General features: G+C 37.9%; 1 protein-coding gene across 3 annotated transcripts in view; it reads left to right on the forward strand.

The window, feature by feature from the left end:
- WDR49 (WD repeat domain 49) overlaps window positions 1-19,285 on the forward strand; it is a 170,372-nt gene that overhangs the window by 15,624 nt on the left and 135,463 nt on the right. For 2 of the 3 annotated variants that reach the window (XM_006077286.4, XM_044945189.2), the window contains exon 3: window positions 18,282-18,722. The exons of the other annotated variant lie outside the window; for it this stretch is intronic. In XM_006077286.4, the coding sequence (XP_006077348.3) occupies window positions 18,282-18,722 (441 nt within the window). The remainder of the gene's footprint in view (window positions 1-18,281; window positions 18,723-19,285) is intronic. 3 annotated transcript variants of the gene reach the window in all.

A 19,285-nucleotide genomic window follows, 5' to 3' on the forward strand; every position in this document is an offset into this window, starting at 1 on the left:
TAATATGCTGTCTAGGTTTGTCATAGCTTTTCTTCCAAGGAATAAGCTTCTTTTAATTTCGTCACCATCTGCAGTGATTTCGGAGCCCAAGAAGATAAAATCTGCCACTGTTTCTGCTTTTCCCTCATCTATTTGCCATGAAGTGATGGGACCGCCTGCCATAATCTTAGTTTTTTGAATTTTGAGTTTTAAACCAGGTTTTTCCACTCTCCTCTTTTACCCTCATAAAGAGGCTCTTTAGTTCCTCTTCACTTTCTGCCTTTAGTGTGGTATGATCTGCATATCTGACATTGTTGATATTTTTTTCTGTCAATCTTGATTCCAGCTTGTGAGATATCCAGCTTTGCCCCTAGAGATACCAGAAAATATTTTCCTTTTTAATTTAGTCTAAGACCCATTTCTCCATGTTCCTTTACCAGGACTGTAGAGAATGGGGACATCCATTTCTCTCTAAGGAATCCTTACCTCCCCCCTTCAAGCCCAGAGCTCACCCCTCCCCACTGGTATTCAGTTAGGCTTACAGTTCCAACAAGTCAGTCACAAAATTATCTGACACTGGATGAAGCATTACCCATATTGTCCATTCTTGTGGCATTTTAGTTATTAAGTGTATTCCTGTTTTAGAACCTATCAAATGCTGGTGCCTCAGGTTGAAATATTCCTGCTTCTCTCCCCACAATCTCCAGCTAATTCCTATTCATACTTCATATTTAAATACTGCTGTCCCCAGAAAGCCTTCTCTCTCCACCCTGGCTGGATTAATATCTTAATACCTATTCCTGTCTCCTTTCCTCATAGCTCCTGTATGTTCTTCTCTTGTACTAATTGCAGATGCTCTGATTAAGTACAACTAGAGCCAAGTAGAAGGATCAGAAAGGCAGAGAGAAATCCGTGTGAGATCCCGGAAGGTGGAGACCCTGGGTGCAAATGAGATCATCTTGAGGAAAGAGCACAGTGTCTAAGACTGGATCTTAGGGAAATCCTTCAAGGGGGTAAAGAAACAACTGGAGTCCTTACATACAATACAATACAGAAAGAGAAGCAGGGTTATTTCCTAGAAATAACTTAGGGAGGAGAAACAGGCAAACAGGAAAAGTTGGTGCAGCCAGTCATACACAATTTCATTTAACAATCCTTTTAAAAACAAGTTAGAATGAATACAACATCTTCATGGTTATAAAATCAAATGTATCATGTGAAATCCCCTCTGGCCCACCTTCAGTGACTAGTCTGGGTAACTACACCTTTTTTTTTTTTTTTTGGTAGTTGTGCTTTTTTTTATTGTAATGGTTTTATTTTTTAATTGGAGGATGATTTCTTTATAATGTTGTATCACTTTCTGCCATACAATAATGCGATTGATAACTATTCAATGCTGCATCCTTCCAGTGTGTTTTTGTTCATATCTACCCATATATGCACATATACATATCATATGTAACTTTATTTTACATACAATGTTATTTTACATATAGTATATATTACATACTTCATCATATTTTGTGCATTCAAGGAAAAGTACCATATAAATAGCTGCTAAACATGTTAAAAGATGCTCAAATTCACTAGGAATTGGATTTGAAGTTCTAAGCAAGAAAGAAGACAGCCTTTTCATTCATCAGCTTGGAAAATATTAGAAAGATATATGATATTTTCTGTTGGCAAAGAATCAGGGAAATGGACACTATTACTAAGACTATAAATTGTCAAGGCTGTTTTTGGTAAGCAATTTTCCAAAATATATCAAATATATAATTTTTGAACCAGCAATTCTAATTCTACAAGCTATCCTAAATAAATTATGACAGGGGCAGAAATAAAATTTGTATAAAATATTCATTGTAATATTGTCAATAAAATGGAGTATTTAAAATAGCCCACATGTTCATCAATAAATTAATGGATAAATAAATTGAGGTAAACTTCTACTACTCTGCTATTAAAAAGAATAAGGAAGACACCAAATTGCCATGATTTACTATTCAGTGAAAAGAAGAAAATAACAGAAAAGTGCATAATATTATTCTAAAATGAAAAATGTATGTTTTTGTGTATGTGTCAAGGTCTCAATTATGGAAAAATAGAACCATGCCTGTAGCAAAGTAAGGTATGCCAAATGGCTTTGTGGGCTTTTTATCTATACCATAATTCAATGCAAAGATAAATGTTATTAAAATGTCAGTATATCTTAATAGCCTAAAGACTTGTTGCGACTATTTTCTAAACATACGGTCTAATGATGCTAAATTTAAAAGCAGGACCGTTTTTGGACTTTCCTGTTGGTACAGTGGTTAGGACTCTGTGCTTCCATTGTAGGGGGCATGAGTTCAATCCCTGGTCAAGAAACTAAAATCCTATATGCTTCTCTGTGTGACAAAAAAAGATTAAAAAGTTAAAGTTAAAAAGAATAAAAATAAAAGTAGCACCTCCTCTAGATATGTTGTCTTAATATTAAATAGTTTTCTTCAGGAGAAGGAAATGGCAACCCACTCCAGTGTTCTTGCCTGGAGAATCCCAGGGACAGGGGAGCCTGGTGGGCTTCCGTCTATGGGGTCACACAGAGTCGGACACGACTGAAATTACTTAGCAGTTTTCTTCATCACTTTCCTTTCACTGAGCTTTAGCATCAAGAGAGAGACTATAGAAACCTATTTTATTGCCTATATTTTACAGATGAGGAAATGAAAATCCAAATGAAAGGATTTGTCCAGGTCCATTTGACTTGTTGGCAGAACCAGAATATCACCCAAATAGTCTGATATCTTTTTCTGTCTGTTTATTCTTAGTGAAGAATGCTAAACTTCACTCAAACTTACTTCTAATTTTCCAATGTTATTTTATACAGTGTTATCTTATAATTTGGGCTTTCTTTACTACTCTGACCCCCACAAAGTGAAAGTCGCTCAGTCGTGTCCGACTCTTTGAGACCCCATGGACTATACAGTCGATGGAATTCTCAAGAATCGAACCCATGTCTCTTATGTCTTCAGCATTGGCAGGCAGATCTTTATCACTGCACCACCTGGGAAGTCCAGTGTGGTTATGTATACACACACACACACACACACACACATACATATACATATACATATGCATATATACAGTGTCTTACTCCTTCCAGGAGACTTAATACAATATGACAGATGGGTAGCTTACAAACAACAGAAGTTTATTACTCACACTTCCGGAGACAGGGAGTCTGAGATCAGGGCACCAGGATGGATGGGTGAAGACCCTCTCCCAGGCTGCAGACTTCTTGCTGTGTCTTCACATGGTAGAGACGGCTAGGGAGCTCTAGATGTCTCTTACACAAGAACACTAATTCCATTCATAAGAGCTCCATATTCATAAACTATCAGTTTCCAAAGGCCCCACTGCCTAATATCATCATGTTGGGCATTAAAATTTCAATTGGTGAATTTTGAGGGGACACGAATATTCAGACCATAGTACATCGTTTTACCTCAGTCATTTAAAAGTGAGTTCAGGCATGATAATAGTTTGCCCCAATTAGCTCAAAATATATCTCTTAAGAACAAGGGCTGTCTTCTAAATTTAACTTCATATATTACCTAATAAAATGTGTATATTAAAATATCCCCATTTGTCCTAATGTCTTTCACTTTTTTTTTAAATTACAGATCTTTTCCAGGATTACACATTTCCTTTAATTTCCTTTAATCGAGAAGTATAATCCTACTTTTTGTGATCTATCATGATATGGACATTTTTGAGGAGTCATGCCATGTCTAGAACATCTCACAATCTGCATTTTCTCGTTAATTTGATTTAGGTACACTGTTAGATTTAGGTTCACCATTTTTGGCAAGAATACTTCATAAGAAGTGTTATGTCTACCTCTTGAGACATCAGAGGCACAGCATGTTGCTTTCCCATTACTGGTGATGCTATAAGCTAGATCCCTTGATTAAAGTGGGTCCACTAGGGGTTTTGGATTCCCAGGGGGCACAGTGGTAAAGAATCCGCTTGCCAATGCAGGAGACACAAGAACAGAGGACAGAGGAGCCTGGTGAGCTACAGTCTATGGAGTCACAAAGAGTTAGGCGTGACTGAGTGACTGTTCTAAACATAGCATTACTCTGTAAAAAAGAGGCTGCTTCTTTCTCACCCCTTTTGTTCTCTTCCCTCATTATCACTTTATCTCTGTATCTTGAATATTACTACAGACTCATGGAATCATTGATTCTATTCAATGCATTATTATCTATTATCATCATTATTCTTTCTGATACTGGAACTTGCCCCAAATTTGGTCAGTGTCAGTCCCTTCAAACCAGCTCCCACATCCTTTTTACAAGTTTCCATCAATCTTTTAGGGCTTCCCTGTTGGCTCAGATGATAAAGAATCTGCCTGCAATTCAGGAGACCTGGATTCAATCCCTGAGTCGGAAAGGTCTCCTGGAGAAGCGAATGGTTACCCACTCCAGTATTCTAGCCTGGAGAATCCCACGGACAGAGGAGCCTGGTGGGCTACTGTCCAAGGGATCACAATCAATCTTTTATTACTTCCTTGCTTTTTGGCAGAGCTTCTGCCCAACCGTCAACCTTGATCAACTGTAGACTTTGGTCAGTGAACAGACACTGATAAATACTGCCAGAAACAAGACTGGAGCTTTTCCCATCACTAATGTGGTGTGATCAGGCTACTGTGAAGTTCTGGGGAAGGGAAAGCTCCTAAATCAATCTGTCATGAAGACCAAATTCTTCAACAGAAGAGCGGAGGGAAGGATTGAGGATGTATGTATGTGTGGGGGGCTTTATCCTAGTGGCTTGAAGTCACATGGAGGGAGGTTCATGAAAAGCTACTTATTTATATATACAAATTTTTTTTGAGCTATGTTGCCCATGGAATTTTCTCAGTGGCCATGTCACTGCTTGCCATCTTGTCTCCCATCTTGTCCACCTCCCCTGTCTGATGCTATTCTCTTCCCAGCTGTTTAATCAAACAGCAAAAACTACCAAATTCTTCTTCTCTCCTTTAGAGCAGCTTGAACCTTTTTATTTCTTGATTGATGTCTTTCATGTGCCTCAAGTTTCACTTTCTAACTAAATAGGAGTATCAAGAATCTGAACAAAGATATTTTGGCATCAAAATTAACTTGGTATATTTTACCTTATAAGAATTGGAAAGAATCCACTAAAAGATTTAGCTACAAGTTATTAATCCTCATCGTAAGAACAGCTTCAGTGGAGGGGAAGGGAAATGAGCTGGATTGCAAAGACTGAGTAAGTTGGAGCAGAGAGAATTGAAACAGTGAAAGAATATGATTCCTTCAAGATGGCTGTTCGAAAGGAGAAGGGTGGGGCAGTGGCTAAAAGAGATGGGAATGCCGAGTAAAATTTTTAACAGTTCAAGTAATTTTATTACGTTGAAATGCTAATGAAAAGGAATCAATAGACAGCAAGAGGAGATATTCACTGAGGTGGTAGGGGAAGGACATATCTAGGAAATGAGAATTTCTGTTGCCACAAGAAGGAAGAAAGAAATGGCTACAGATGCAGGTCAATCTCTGTGTGTATGCAGAAGACTGAGGAAGCTCCCATCTGATTGATGCTCCCCCAACCCCCCATTTCTCCTTCACTGTATTCTCCTTCTTCATTTCTGTGAGTGAGAGTCAGATTTCTGTTAGGAATGGACAAGGAAATGATGAAGTAGGTGTTTGAGGAAAGCAAATGAGTTCAGACAGGAAACATGGAAGGGTTCCTATTAGCAAAAGAGGGAGTTTTTGAGGTTGGAGATCATGTATTTTATTATAGTGGCACCATTCTGCCCATTTCTGTGATATTTGTTCAGCAACCTGGTTGTAGGCACAGAGAAGATGGTTTTCCAGGGTTAGTTTTGCTGGACACCTAGGACGAAAGAGTGACATCAGAGAAATAAGTATAAGGGCCAGAGATTGGTTGAAGTATTGGATTTCTGGTTTGAAAAGGATACAACAGCAGTAAAGAGCTAATAATTTGGTTAAAAAAAATGTCCTTTAGAGCTTGGGATGGAATCTTTCTCACTCATTTCCTGCTTACTTTATTGATTCAGAGTTCATATGGATATTTTAAGTACCTCATCAGAAAACTTCAGTGTGAAATTGAAAGTATAGTTTCTCAGTCGTGTCTGACTCTGCAACCCCATGGACTGTAGCCCACCAGGTTCCTCTGTCCATGGATTCTCCGGGCAAGAATACTGGAGTGGGTGGCCATTCTCTTCTCAAGGAGATCTTCTTGACCCAGGGATTGAACCCAGGTCTCCCGCAGGCAGTTTCTTTACCATCTGAGCCACCAGGGAAGCTTCAGGGTTCTCAGTAAATAGCTTTTATTAAAATTTCATGAGGCTATTTGCTGAGCCACAAGGGAAGCCCATTTTTTTTGGGGGGGGTGGTGTATGCTGCTGCTGCTGCTAAGTCGCTTCAGTCATGTCTGACTGTGCGACCCCATAGACGGCAGCCCACCAGGCTCCCCCATCCCTGGGATTCTCCAGGCAAGAATACTGGAGTGGGTTGCCATTTCCTTCTCCAATGCATGAAAGTAAAAAGCAAAAGTGAAGTCGCTCAGTCGTGTCCTACTCTTAGCGACCCCATGGACCGCAGCCCACCAGGCTCCTCCATCCATGGATTTTCCAGGCAAGAGTACTGGAGTGGGGTGCCATCGCCTTCTCTGGTTGGGGGTCGGGGCGGTTATGGGAGAGCTTAATTCTAAACCTTCAATTCAGTACAGGGGTTTCAAGGTTTGTGTCTTTGTTAGTCACAAAAATTTAACTCCATTCAGATTTCTGAATTCTTGAATCATTGATATCATAATGTAAATGAAAATTATAACCAACTAAATTCCATCGAAGCAAGAAAAAAGAGCAGTATGAACTTTGGCTGGCAGACTAGTCTCTTCTGTTCTGTTGTTCAGTCTCTTATGAATGTTCACTGGTAGATGAAAATTGCAGGGGATGATAGAAAATGATGCATCTGTTTTGAAATAACATATCTAATCTTCTGCTCCAGAAGATGTTCACAATGTTTGACAGCAAACTCTAATACATATTCATAACCAATGCACTTTGTAACCACGGGAAATCGAGGCAAGTGCAATGGAATGAAGTGTGAGGAAGCAGCATGCTAATTTTAAATTTAATTACAGAGATGGGGAGAAGGATGCATTGGGATAGTATGTCCTCATTCAGCTGTCATTGAACCTTACCCAAAACTCATGCCACAAATTTGACAGAAAAAAATAATAATTTTGGTGAAGTGATTGATAAAACTAGCAGTTCTGGGGAAAACAAGATTCTGAGATCCTACTAGAAACTATTTTTTAAAATTTATTTTAAATTGGATAATTGTTTTACAATAGTGTGTTGGCTTCTGCCATACAAAAACGTGAATCAGCCATAAATATACTATTTTTTTTTAATGTAGAGAAAAAGAAGCACTGCAGCATTCTAATCATTTTAAGACAAACAATTTTTTTTTTCAGAGGAAAGAAAGATTTCTGGTCCATGAAAGATTTCAGTTCATGGAATGTCTTTGACATGTTTAAATCTTAAATTCAGTTTGAAATTAGGAAAAGCATTAATTACTGTGATTCTTGTGATGTTATTACTTTGGGTAACCCAGAACCACATGTCATTCAGTGTGATCAATATGTTTGGGATCCTCACTGCAGTATAAGGATTCGAAGAGCAGAGACCTCTGCTGTCTTATTCAGAGCTGGTTTGGCATGGATCAGACATTTTACAAATACTTGTTCAATGAATGAATAAATAAATCTACCTCATGCTGCCTTGTATGGGCTACATGTTCAATATATGTTAATAAATAGGTCAATGGTAGATGGATGGAAATATTTCTCTAAGTGACTTAAAACTCACCATTTGATATTAATTTTCAGAATCGAAGGAAAATGCTTAACAATGGGTAAGGGCAATGAGTGTGACATATTAACCCACTCTCAGTTTTGAAAAATACTCCAGATTTCTGACCAGATTGGATTGTGCTCTGTCCATAGTTTTAAAACTGTGCTCTCTCCATAGTTTTAAAGCAGAACTTGTATTTTTGTCTTAGGCAAGTCCCTGTTTACAGAATAGGAAAAAAGAAGAAAAATTATCTTTCTTTTACTCATTATAAAATATTGCTATAGGAAAAAGTTAAAGAAAAAACAAACATAAACAGCATTTCTAAGAGTTGGTGTATTGTCAAAGAATTAAGTGTCTGGTTTGGGAATATTTCGCTCTGTGTTGCCAGCAAGTATGTCAACGCTCAGGCTTACTAGAACTATTTTTTAGAAACTAATCAGTGGCTCTTAAAAAAGAATAAGAATACCCCAGCTTGGTGAGGGTCTTGCTTGTAAGCAATATCATACTTTGTTAATGAAAATGTAAATTTTTTTGGTCTTTTGCAGGACGATTTGGCAAAATATACCAAAAGCTTTAAGAATGTGCAAAGTCTTTGATGCAGCACTTCTAAGGAATTTCCCTCAGGAAATAATTTGATAACTAAGCAAGGATGTGTCTGCAGGAATGCTTGTTGCAGGGTTGTTTACTTGGAATGGGAAAGCACTGGAACAATTGAAGTTTTTAATAATGGGGAGTATAATTGTATTTCTTCTCCACAGAAGATTGTGTGGCCATTAAAATGATGTTAAAGACAAATATATATTACACAAGGTGTAGCTAGAAGGTATGATATAAAATGGAAAAAGCACACAAGGTATACATTAATAAATCATGACACCATTTCGTAAATAATGCATAAGTATTTCTATTTCTGCCTAGGAAAAAAGTCTAGTAGGCTGATGGCATTATGGAGGATTTTAAATTTTGGCTTGTCTATATTTTGTCTTTTCTATAGTAAACATGAATTATTTCATGCAAAAAGTAAATAATTTTAAAAATGGGTTGGCACACTCATATGTTCTAATTGAAAGTACATGATCTCTTCTTGATGAAAAGAAAGGGCTGTCAAGTATTTTAAAAAGCTGTATTTTCAGAAGTTTGAACTTAGGTTTAGTGCTCAGTTTTTATATAAGTTACAGTGAAATCCAAATCTTGACAAAGCTGAAACGCTGAAGAGAATTTTATAGAGTTCATGCTTTTTAATTTTTTTTTTTTTAATTTTAAAGCTCACAAGGACTGACTGTAGCTGTAGAAGATGCTTTCCAGGCAAAAGAAAATGATTTTTAGAATATTCTTTGAAAGGGATTCAGGAAGACAGGAAGACTTTTAAAGGTCTAAAGTTGTGCTTGCTGAGATAATCAATCAGACATTCTGAGTATATTAGCTTCCTTGCAGGAACAGTTGGAGGCCTTCTCTGGTTATTTTCTTAGTCATTACATAGACATAGCAAAATAAATTTATTGACATTACCTTAGCGAGGGCTGAATAAGAATATGTTTTTTAATGATCATTCACTCTTTGCTTTTATTAGAAGAGGAGTTCTAATAGATGCAGGGGTTCTGATTTTTACTCAAAAAGATCGACATGGTCATGACTAACAGGAGTGAAAGGGTGTACTTTAAACACTATGTGGTAGGTTTTATTTGGAAATCCTACATTCAAGTTAGAACAAGCTGTCTATGGGAAGACAGTTTTGTTAAAGCCATACTAATTACATTTTTAATTGAAAAGAGAATTATTTTGTACTCTGTTTTATAATGAAATCTAATTTCCTAAATTCTTAATATTTTGCTAGCTATACTAACTATATGCTTGTGAATTTAACTTGATGTGGATGTCTTCAACAATAATAAACATTGCTTGAATAAAATCATTTAATGCAAAAAGTGTTAATTACTGAGTCATGTCCAACTCTTTGTGATCCCATGGACTGTAACTCACCAGGCTCCTCTCTTCATGGGATTCTCCAGTCAAGAATACTGGAGTGGGTTGCCATTTGCTTCTCCAGTTTAAAGATGGCCTTGCTGCTGCTGCTGCTAAGTCGCTTCAGTCGTGTCCGACTCTGTGCGACCCCATAGACGGCAGCCCACCAGGCTCCCCCATCCCTGGATTCTCCAGGCAAGAACACTGGAGTGGGTTGCCATTTCCTTCTCCAATGCATGAAAGTGAAAAGTGAAAGTGAAGTCGCTCAGTCGTGTCTGACCCTCAGCGATCCCATGGACTGCAGCCTTCCAGGCTCCTCCATCCATGGGATTTTCCAGGCAAGAGTACTGGAGTGGGGTGCCATTGCCTTCTCCAAAAGATGGCCTTATATACATATTATTTTACTGAAGCCTTATAAAAACCCTGGGAAGATTATGACTAACCTATAGTCACACAAATATGTTGTAAATTCAGGCATAAAACTCAGATGTTAACTAAATTAGGACTAATTTAAGTACATGTCAAGCCATGCTAAGTTGCTTCAGTTGTGTCTGACTCTTTGTGACCCTATGGACTGTGGCCCGCTAGGCTCCTCTGTCCATGGGATTCTCCAGGCAAAAATACTGGAGAGGGTTGCTGTGCCCTCCTCCAAGGGATCTTCCCCATCCAGGAATTGAACTCATGTCTCCTGTGACTCCTGCATAGTAGGCGGGTTCTTTACTGCTGAGCTACCAGGGAAGTCCAATTTAAATACATATCTATATGTATATAAATGTTAATATATATATGCATACCTACATATAAACATATAAAAATATATCCAAAGATGACTCAAAGATAAATTATTTTGCCTCTTAGCGCTGAACCTAATACAGATTGAGAGTTTGTAACAACTAAATCATGGTATGTGCAAACTCATTTTTAAAATAAAGGATTTTCTTCCTTCTTTCCATGAAATTATCTATTGCCAAGAAGATAGGAACAGCAGGCTCACCTGAAATTCATAGAGTGACACTATAAATAGCTCAAGACAAGATAGAGGCTGCAATTACGGTCATGAAAAGTCAGTGTTATATGTGTGAAGTACTCTTGGTTTCTGAGAAGAGGTAAACTTCACTTTCAGTGGACTCACTGAGGACAGTTTTATATTTGTGCTTCTGAGGAACAGGAGCTGAAACAGTGTGCATTTGCTGTTTCATATTAAGGCAAAAACTAGCATCTGCTCCTGTGACCGCAGTGGTCATAGAAACAGAGAGCTTCAGGTAACGCTGTGAGTGGACATATTCTTCAGACCCACTAAGATCATTTTTAAGACCATCTAGCTAGTAATTAACCACCCCTGATAGATAAGATCAATTTACTAAAATTAGTAATTATGCATACCTCCCAAGCCTTACACACACACACACACATAATCAACAAATGAGTTTAGCTAAATTCTCAGGGAATAGTCATTGCTGGCATGATGACTCAATTTATAGCTCTTTTTCTTTTTTAAGATTTTTGATGTGGACTATTTTTAAAGTCTTTATTGAACTTGTCACAATATTGCTTCTGTTTTATGTTTTGGTTTTTTTGGCTGCAAGGCATGTGGGATCTTAGCTCCCAGGTCAGGGATCAAAGCCATACCACCTGCATTAGAAGGTGAAATCTTAATGACTGGATCACCCAAAAGTCCCAATTTATAGTTCCTTTTTTCTTTAAACTCTTTAGCAGTCAATCAATAATAAATAAGGGCTCCCTTGGTGCTTAGACGGTAAAGAATCTGCCTGTAATACAGGAGACCTGGGTTCGATCCCTGAGTTGGGAAGATACCCTAGAGAAAAGAATGGCTACCCACTACAGTACTCTTGCCTGGGAAATCCCATGGACAGAGGAGCCTGGCAGGCTACAGTCCATGGGGTCACAAAGAATCAAACACCAATAACACTTTCACTTTTTGACTTTCAATAGTAAATAAATAATGACATACAAAGGATGGGGAACACGTGTATACCCGTGGCGGGTTCATGTTGATGTATGGTAAAACCAATACAATATTGTAAAGTAATAACCTCCAATTAAAATAAATAAATTTATATTAAAAAAAAGAAATGTGTTGAACTCACATTAAATGACCCCATGTGGTATACATACATTAAATTATCAACTAATCCTGATAACAGCTCTGTTATCAGGGCTGCTCCTGCTGTCGCTTCAATTGTGTCCAACTCTGCGACCCCATAGATGGCAGCCCACCAGGCTCCCCCGTCCCTGGAATTCTCCAGGCAAGAACACTAGAGTGGTTTGCCATTTCCTTCTCCGATGCATGAAAGTGAAAAGTGAAAGTGAAGTCGCTCAGTAAGCGTCTGACTCTTAGCGACCCCATGGACTGCAGCCTACCAAGCTCCTCTGTCCATGGGATTTTCCAGGCAAGAGTACTGGAGTGGGGTGCCATTGCCTTCTCCAGATAACAGCTCTAAGCATTAGTTATTAGCTCTACTTAGAGGTGCAAGCTGAATCTTCAAGCTCCTATTATGCAACCACACAATCTCCCTACTACAACTTGTGATACAAATAATACAATGGAATGAGTGAATGAATTCTAATCTTAGAGCATAAGTGGAGGCCACTGATAAAATGAGAATTAATTGTTCAGTAAAAGTTAATGCATTTATGATTCTGAGCTTGAATCAAAGTTCATATATTTAATTGTACATTGAATTTATTAAAACTGGCATAGGATAGAATTAATAAGCACAAATCTCACACTGATCAAGGCATAATGCTTCTTGAACAAGTTAGGATTTCTTAATAAACAGCTTCCTAAATTATAACCAAATGTATGGCAAAACCATGGTTTTAGTTTCAGACTAAAGCAAATAAAGCTAGTGAGTGAACAATCAGTAATAGAATTGTCAAGGATATGGTACAATTGCACATATCTGTCAATTTCATAAATTGGAAGTATTTCTTAAATCTTCCATATTGGCACTATCAATGTACATAAAATTATGAAGTTGATTGTATATATTACTTTGGGGAAGAAAATTTATTTTTGTCCTTATTTATGTTCTATTTGCAAGTCCATATTCTAGAATGTAAAAAAGAAATTGCCATGGTATTTGTCAGTCAAAACAGTTTATTGATTGTAGAAATAAAAATAAATTACAAACTCACAGGAAGAGAATATTTTGATTCAGCTTTAAAGTATTTTTTTGTTAAATGGATTAATAACATTAATAAATGGATTAATAACAACATACATTTGAGGCATGGATTGATGTCATTATGTAATAGCTCAAAGGGTCTACATCTACTTAGCTTTCAGAAACAGTTTGCAGTTTGGCTCAAATGGAGTATTTTTAGGATGAAATTTCTTTCCACATTGTTAATATCTGGGTCACTGAAAAATTTCCACCTCTTTGAACTTTTAGATTAAAAATAATTTAACAAAGACAAGAATGATGGACTTCTGAGTAGTTCAAATTTGCATTTTCCATTTAGGTCTGTGATCCATTTTGAGTTAATGTTTGTGAAGGGAATAAGGTCTGTGTCTAGTTCACTTTTTTGCTATATGAATGTCCAATTACTCCAGCACTGTTGAAGATGTTATCTTTTCTCAAATGTATTGCTTTTGGTTCTTTATCAAAGATCAGTTGACCATATTTGCTGCTGCTGCTGCTAAGTTGCTTCAGTCATGTCCGACTCTGTGTGACCCCATAGATGGCAGCCCACCAGGCTCCCCCATCCCTGGGCTTCTCCAGGCAAGAACACTGGAGTGGGTTGCCATTTCCTTCTTCAATGCATGAAAGTGAAAAGTGAAAGTGAAGTCACTCAGTCGTGTCCAACTCTTAGTGACCCCATGTTTACATGGGTCTATTTTTGAGCTCTCTACTCTGTTTCATTGATCTAGTTTATATTCTTATGCCAATATCACAAATGTCTGGGTTACTGTCATTCTTTAAAAAGTCTTGAAGTTGGGTAGAGTCCGTCCTCTAACTTTGTTCTTATCCTTCAGTATTATGTTGTCTCAGCATTTAGCCTCTCCATGTTGACTTGGAGTCAGTTTGTCAGTATTAATAAAATGACTTATTGAGATTTTTATTGGAATTGCATGAAAGCTATAGGTTGTCTTGGGAAGAATTGAGGTCTTAGCAAAAGTGAGTTTTCCTATCTATTAACATGGAATATTTCTCCAATTATTTGTTCCTTGATTGTGCTGATAGGAGTTTTGTAGTTTTCCTCATATAGATCTTACACACATTTTGTTAGATTTACATGTATTTCATTTTTGAGGATGCTAATGTAAAATGGTATTGTGGTTTTAGTTTCAAATTCTTCTTGTTCATTACTGGTGTACAGGAAAGCAATAGGCTTTTGAATGTTAATCTTGTATCCTACAGTCTTGCTGTAATCACTTATTATGATGGTTCCAAGGGTTTTTCAATTGGTTCTTTCAGGTATTTTACATACATAATCATATCTTCTATAAACAAAGACAGTTTACCTTTCTTTCCAATCTTTATACTTTTACTTGCTTTTCTTGTCTTATTGCATTAACTAGAGCTTCCAATATGATGTTGAAAAGCCATGGTGGGAAGACATCCTTGCCTTGTACCTGATATTAGTTGAAATGCCACAAGGTTCTCACTGTTAAATATGATGTTTTTGGTTAAGCTGTATGTTTGTGGTAGATACTCTCTTTCAAGGTGAGGAATTTTCTTTCTATTATTAGTTTACTGAGAGTTTTTTTTGTAATTATAAATTGGTGTTGAATTTTGCCAAATGTTTTTTCTTCATCTATTGATGTGCCATTTAACATTCATAATCATTTTCCTGAGACTGGCATCTTGCTATATCTACTTTGCTGTATCTACTGGCATATCTACTTTACAGATGAGAAAATTAAGCCTCAACAATGAAGTAACTTTCTAGTAGTTCCCACATATCTGGTGAAACCAGGATTAAACCTACAATTGTTTGACCTCCTCTACAACATGCTGCCTCCCAGAGATTACTGTCAAATCTGACTCTTTGGCTCTGAGACAGTAGGAAAACAGATTCTCTGACTGTGAAGCTCACCAAACTAAACAGCCTATCAGTATTAAACTACATAGTTATTTGGAATACAGATGGTTCTCATCAGTGTCAGATTTTGTATTTGAGAATTTGCCTACTTGCTAAAATTTATTTGGGTCCCCAAAATCAAACCTCAAGTCACCTTCATGATCATTCACAGACATGTCAGTCAGTCAGTCAGTCAGTCAGTTCAGTCACTCAGTCATATCCAACTCTTTGTGACCCCATGGACCACAGCACACCAGGCCTCCCTGTCCATCACCAACTCCTGGAGTCTATGCAAACTCATGTCCATTGAGTCAGTGATGCCACCCAACCATCTCATCCTCTGTCGTCCCCTTCTCCTCCTGCCTTCAATCTTTCCGAGAATCAGGGTCTTTTCAAATAAGTCAGCTCTTCACATCAGGTGGCCAAAATATTGGAGTTTCAGCTTCAACATCAGTCTTTCCAATGAACACCCAGGACTGATATCCTTTAGGATGGACTGGTTGGATCTCCTTGCAGTCCAAGGGACTCTCAAGAGTCTTCTCCAACACCACAGTTCCAAAGCATCAATTCTTCAGTGCTCAGCTCTCTTTAGAGTCCAACTCTTAGATCCATACGTGACTACTGGAAAAAGCATAGCATTGACCAGACAGACCTTTGTTGGCAAAGTAATGTCTCTGCTTTTGAATATGCTATCTAGGTTGGTCATAACTCTCCTTCCAAGGAGTAAGCGTCTTTTAATTTCATGGCTGCAGTTACCATCTTCAGTGATTTTGGAGCCCAGAAAAATAAAATCTCACACTATTTCCACTGTTCCCCCATCTATTTGCCATGAAGTGATGGGACCAGATGCCATGATCTTAGTTTTTCTGAATGTTGAGCTTTAAGCCAACTTTTTCACTTTCCTCTTTCACTTTAATCAAGAGGCTCTTTAGTTCTTCTTCACTTTCTGCCATAAGGGTGGTGTCATCTGCATATCTGAGGTGATTGATATTTCTCCCAGCAATCTTGATTCCAGTTTTTGCTTCTTCCATCCCAGTGTTTCTCATGATGTACTCTGCATATAAGTTAAATAAGCAGGGTGACAATATACACCCTTGATGTACTCCTTTCCCTATTTGGAACCAATCTGTTATTCCATGTCTAGTTCTAACTGTTGCTTCTTGCCCTGCATACAGATTTCTCAGGAGCAGGTCAGGTGGTCTGATATTCCCATCTCTTTAAGAATTTTCCAGTTTATTGTGATCCACACAGTCAAAGGCTTTGGCATAGTCAATAAAGCAGAAGTAGATGTTTTTCTGGAACTCTCTTGCTCTTTCAGTGGTCCAGCAGATATTGGCAATTTGATCTCTGGTTCCTCTGCCTTTTCTAAAACCAACTTGAACAACTGGAAGTTCACGGTTCACGTACTGTTGAAGCCTGGCTTGGAGAATTTTGAGCATTACTTTGCTAGCATGTGAGATGAGTGTAATTATGCAGTAATTTGAGCATTCTTTGGCATTGCCTTTCTTTGGGACTGGAATGAAAACTGACCTTTTCCAGTCCTGTGGCCACTGCTGAGTTTTCCAAATTTGCTGGCATATTGAGTGCAGCACTTTCACAGCATCATCTTTTAGGATTTGAAATTGCTCAACTGGAATTCCATAACCTCCACTAGCTTTGTTTGTAGTGATGTTTCCTAAGGCCCACTTGAGTTCACATTCCACGATGTCTGGCTCTAGGTCAGTGATCACACCATTGTGATTATCTAGGTCGTGAAGATATTTTTGTATAGTTCTTCTGTGTATTCTTGCCACCTCTTCTTAATATCTTCTGCTTCTGTTAGGTCCATACCATTTCTCTCCTTTATTGAGCCCATCTTTGCATGAAATGTTCCTTTGGTATCTCTTAATTTTCTTGAAGAGATCTCTAGTCTTTCCAACTCTATTTTTTTCTTCTATTTCTTTGCACTGACCATTGAGGAAGGCTTTATTATCTCTCCTTGCTATTCTTTGGAACTCTGCTTTCACAGCCATGTACAGAATGTCAAAAAGTTGGTCTTCCAGTGTGTCTATTTCATGCTGAGATCAAACTTGATGACACTCTGCCTTTTTTTATTTTTTAATTTATTTACTTTAATTGAAGAGTAATTGCTTTACAATGTTGTGTTGGTTTCCTCCATACATCTACATGAATCAGCCATAGTTATACATATGTCTCCTCCCTCTTGATCTTCCCTCCCATCTCCTGCCCCATCCCACCCGTCTAGGTTGTCATAGAGAACCAGGTTGAGCTCCCCGTATTATACAGCAACTTCCCATTAGCTATCTATTTTACGTACACACTTTGCCTTCTTATTCCAGTTCTTGCACTATAAACAGGTATTCTATTTGTGCTCCACTTAGTGTAAAGTTTTTGCATTTTGAGCTGTTTTTCTTGATGATTTTCACTTTTTAAAATGGCTCCCCAAGTGTAGTATAAAGTTCTGTCTAAGTGCAAGAAGGCTATGCTGTGCCTTTTGGAGAAAATACATGTGTTAGATGAGCTCCGTTCAGTCATAAGTTATAGTGCTGTGGGCCATGAATTCAATGTTAATGAATTAACAATATGTATTAAAATGTCTTTCAATGGAAACAGACATAAAACAAAATTACGATTTGACCAGTTGATGAAAATATTGTGACCAGAGGCTCACAGAAACCTAACCGTGTCTTTCCATAAAAGCCATCATTCAATATCTGCTAATTTTGTGTTTGTAGAACATAACCATTATAGTACATAACTATCATGAATAACCAAAATCAACTTATAAGGTTTCACTGGTTTTGTAATTGTGTGTTCATAGAGGTGACTTCTTGCTCTTGGATTAAAGTGTTACCGTGATACCATTTTACTGGCAATGCTAAACTCTCCTCAGGTATTCATCTATTTTCTCTAAACCACTATATTCATTTCCTATTGATGCTATAACAAATTACCACAAACTTAGTAGCATAAAACTCATAACTATATTATTTTACAGTTCTACAGCTCAGAATTCCAAAATGGGTTTTCCAGAGCTAATATAAAGGTATGGTCAAGATGGTTTTCCTTCTGGAGACCCTCTGTTTCCTTGCCTTGCCCAGCTTTTAGAGGTCACCTGCATGCTTGGTTCACAGTTCTGTGTCACTCTGACCTCTGCATCCACCATCATATCAAATCTCAAATCTCTGGCTTTCCTGCTTCCCTCTGTCAATTGCAAGGACATCTGTGATTGAGGATGTCAACTTGCAGATCTGTCAATTATTTGCTCCGCAGCCCAAATTCACTTCAGTATAATACCATTGTAAGGTAGAAGGTATTTTTTTCATCTTGGAAGAATTGCTGATGAGATTCACCTTTGAGGGTAGCACAATGGTCTCTTTCACTGATGTCTAATTTTTGTTCTTGTTTCTAGCCCTCAGAGCCCAGTCAAACCATTTGTATGTCCAGAGAAGAGTTTGTGCAGAGGATGACAGAGATTGTTGGTTGCGGTACAAAGGAAGAATATGGAGAGCTCTTTGATAAAGTGGATGTGACCCAAGAGGGCTTCATTAATTGGGACAAGCTGACTTCATTTCTGCTGTTAACACTTTATGAGAAAGATGAACAAGCAAAGGCAACTGTGGTTCCCCAGTGGAGAGACCTTGAATTTCTCCCAGTGAAACACAAGGATACCATCCAAAGAGTAATTTTCTTAAAAAGTTCAAGTCGTTATCTGACCATCAGTAAGGAAGGTTCAGTAGGAATCTGGGGAGAGAATTTAAAGCTGCAAGAAACACTTCCCATCACTTCAGATGCCACCAAGCTAAAGCACCTGTGGGTGACAAGTATGGTTTCTCTGGAAAATGTAAACAAGGTACCGAGGCTGTATACATAAATGTATTGCTTGTTAAAGGGGGGAAATGATGGGACAGGACTCCTGATAAATAGCAAGTGTAACACTAGCAGTGATAGAGAACTGCATTATTCTTCCATACCTTTAATCTGACCTGGAGGGAACACAAGTCAAGCTAAGTGAATATTTCCATTTCCCAGACTTTTGTTGTGTGCCTTTAAATGACAAAACCGGTGGCGACTCAGGTTCTTGGCTCTGTCCCACAGGAGGCCAGTGTACATTACTAGCTGATGAGACCTTTATACCCCTGTAGGTTTTAGCAGTTGGAAAGTATACATGCAGAGTTGAGAGGCTGTATAAGTGCAAGGCACAGATCAGAAAATTTCAGGAAACCGCTGATCTGATTTTGACTGCTGGATTAGTCAGTTTCTTAATTTTGATGGGTAGGGCCCATTCAGTCCAGATACCCTCATGTAACCATACCTATAAGGAAGATAACATACTGAAAGGAAAGTCAGTTTCTGAGGGAATAATGCAGCTTAAAGAACCCATACTCTTATTATATTACATTAAACAGATGGTAA

The sequence above is a fragment of the Bubalus bubalis genome, chromosome 1, assembly GCF_019923935.1.
Source record: "Bubalus bubalis isolate 160015118507 breed Murrah chromosome 1, NDDB_SH_1, whole genome shotgun sequence".
In the NCBI taxonomy this organism is placed as follows: Eukaryota; Metazoa; Chordata; class Mammalia; order Artiodactyla; family Bovidae; genus Bubalus; species Bubalus bubalis.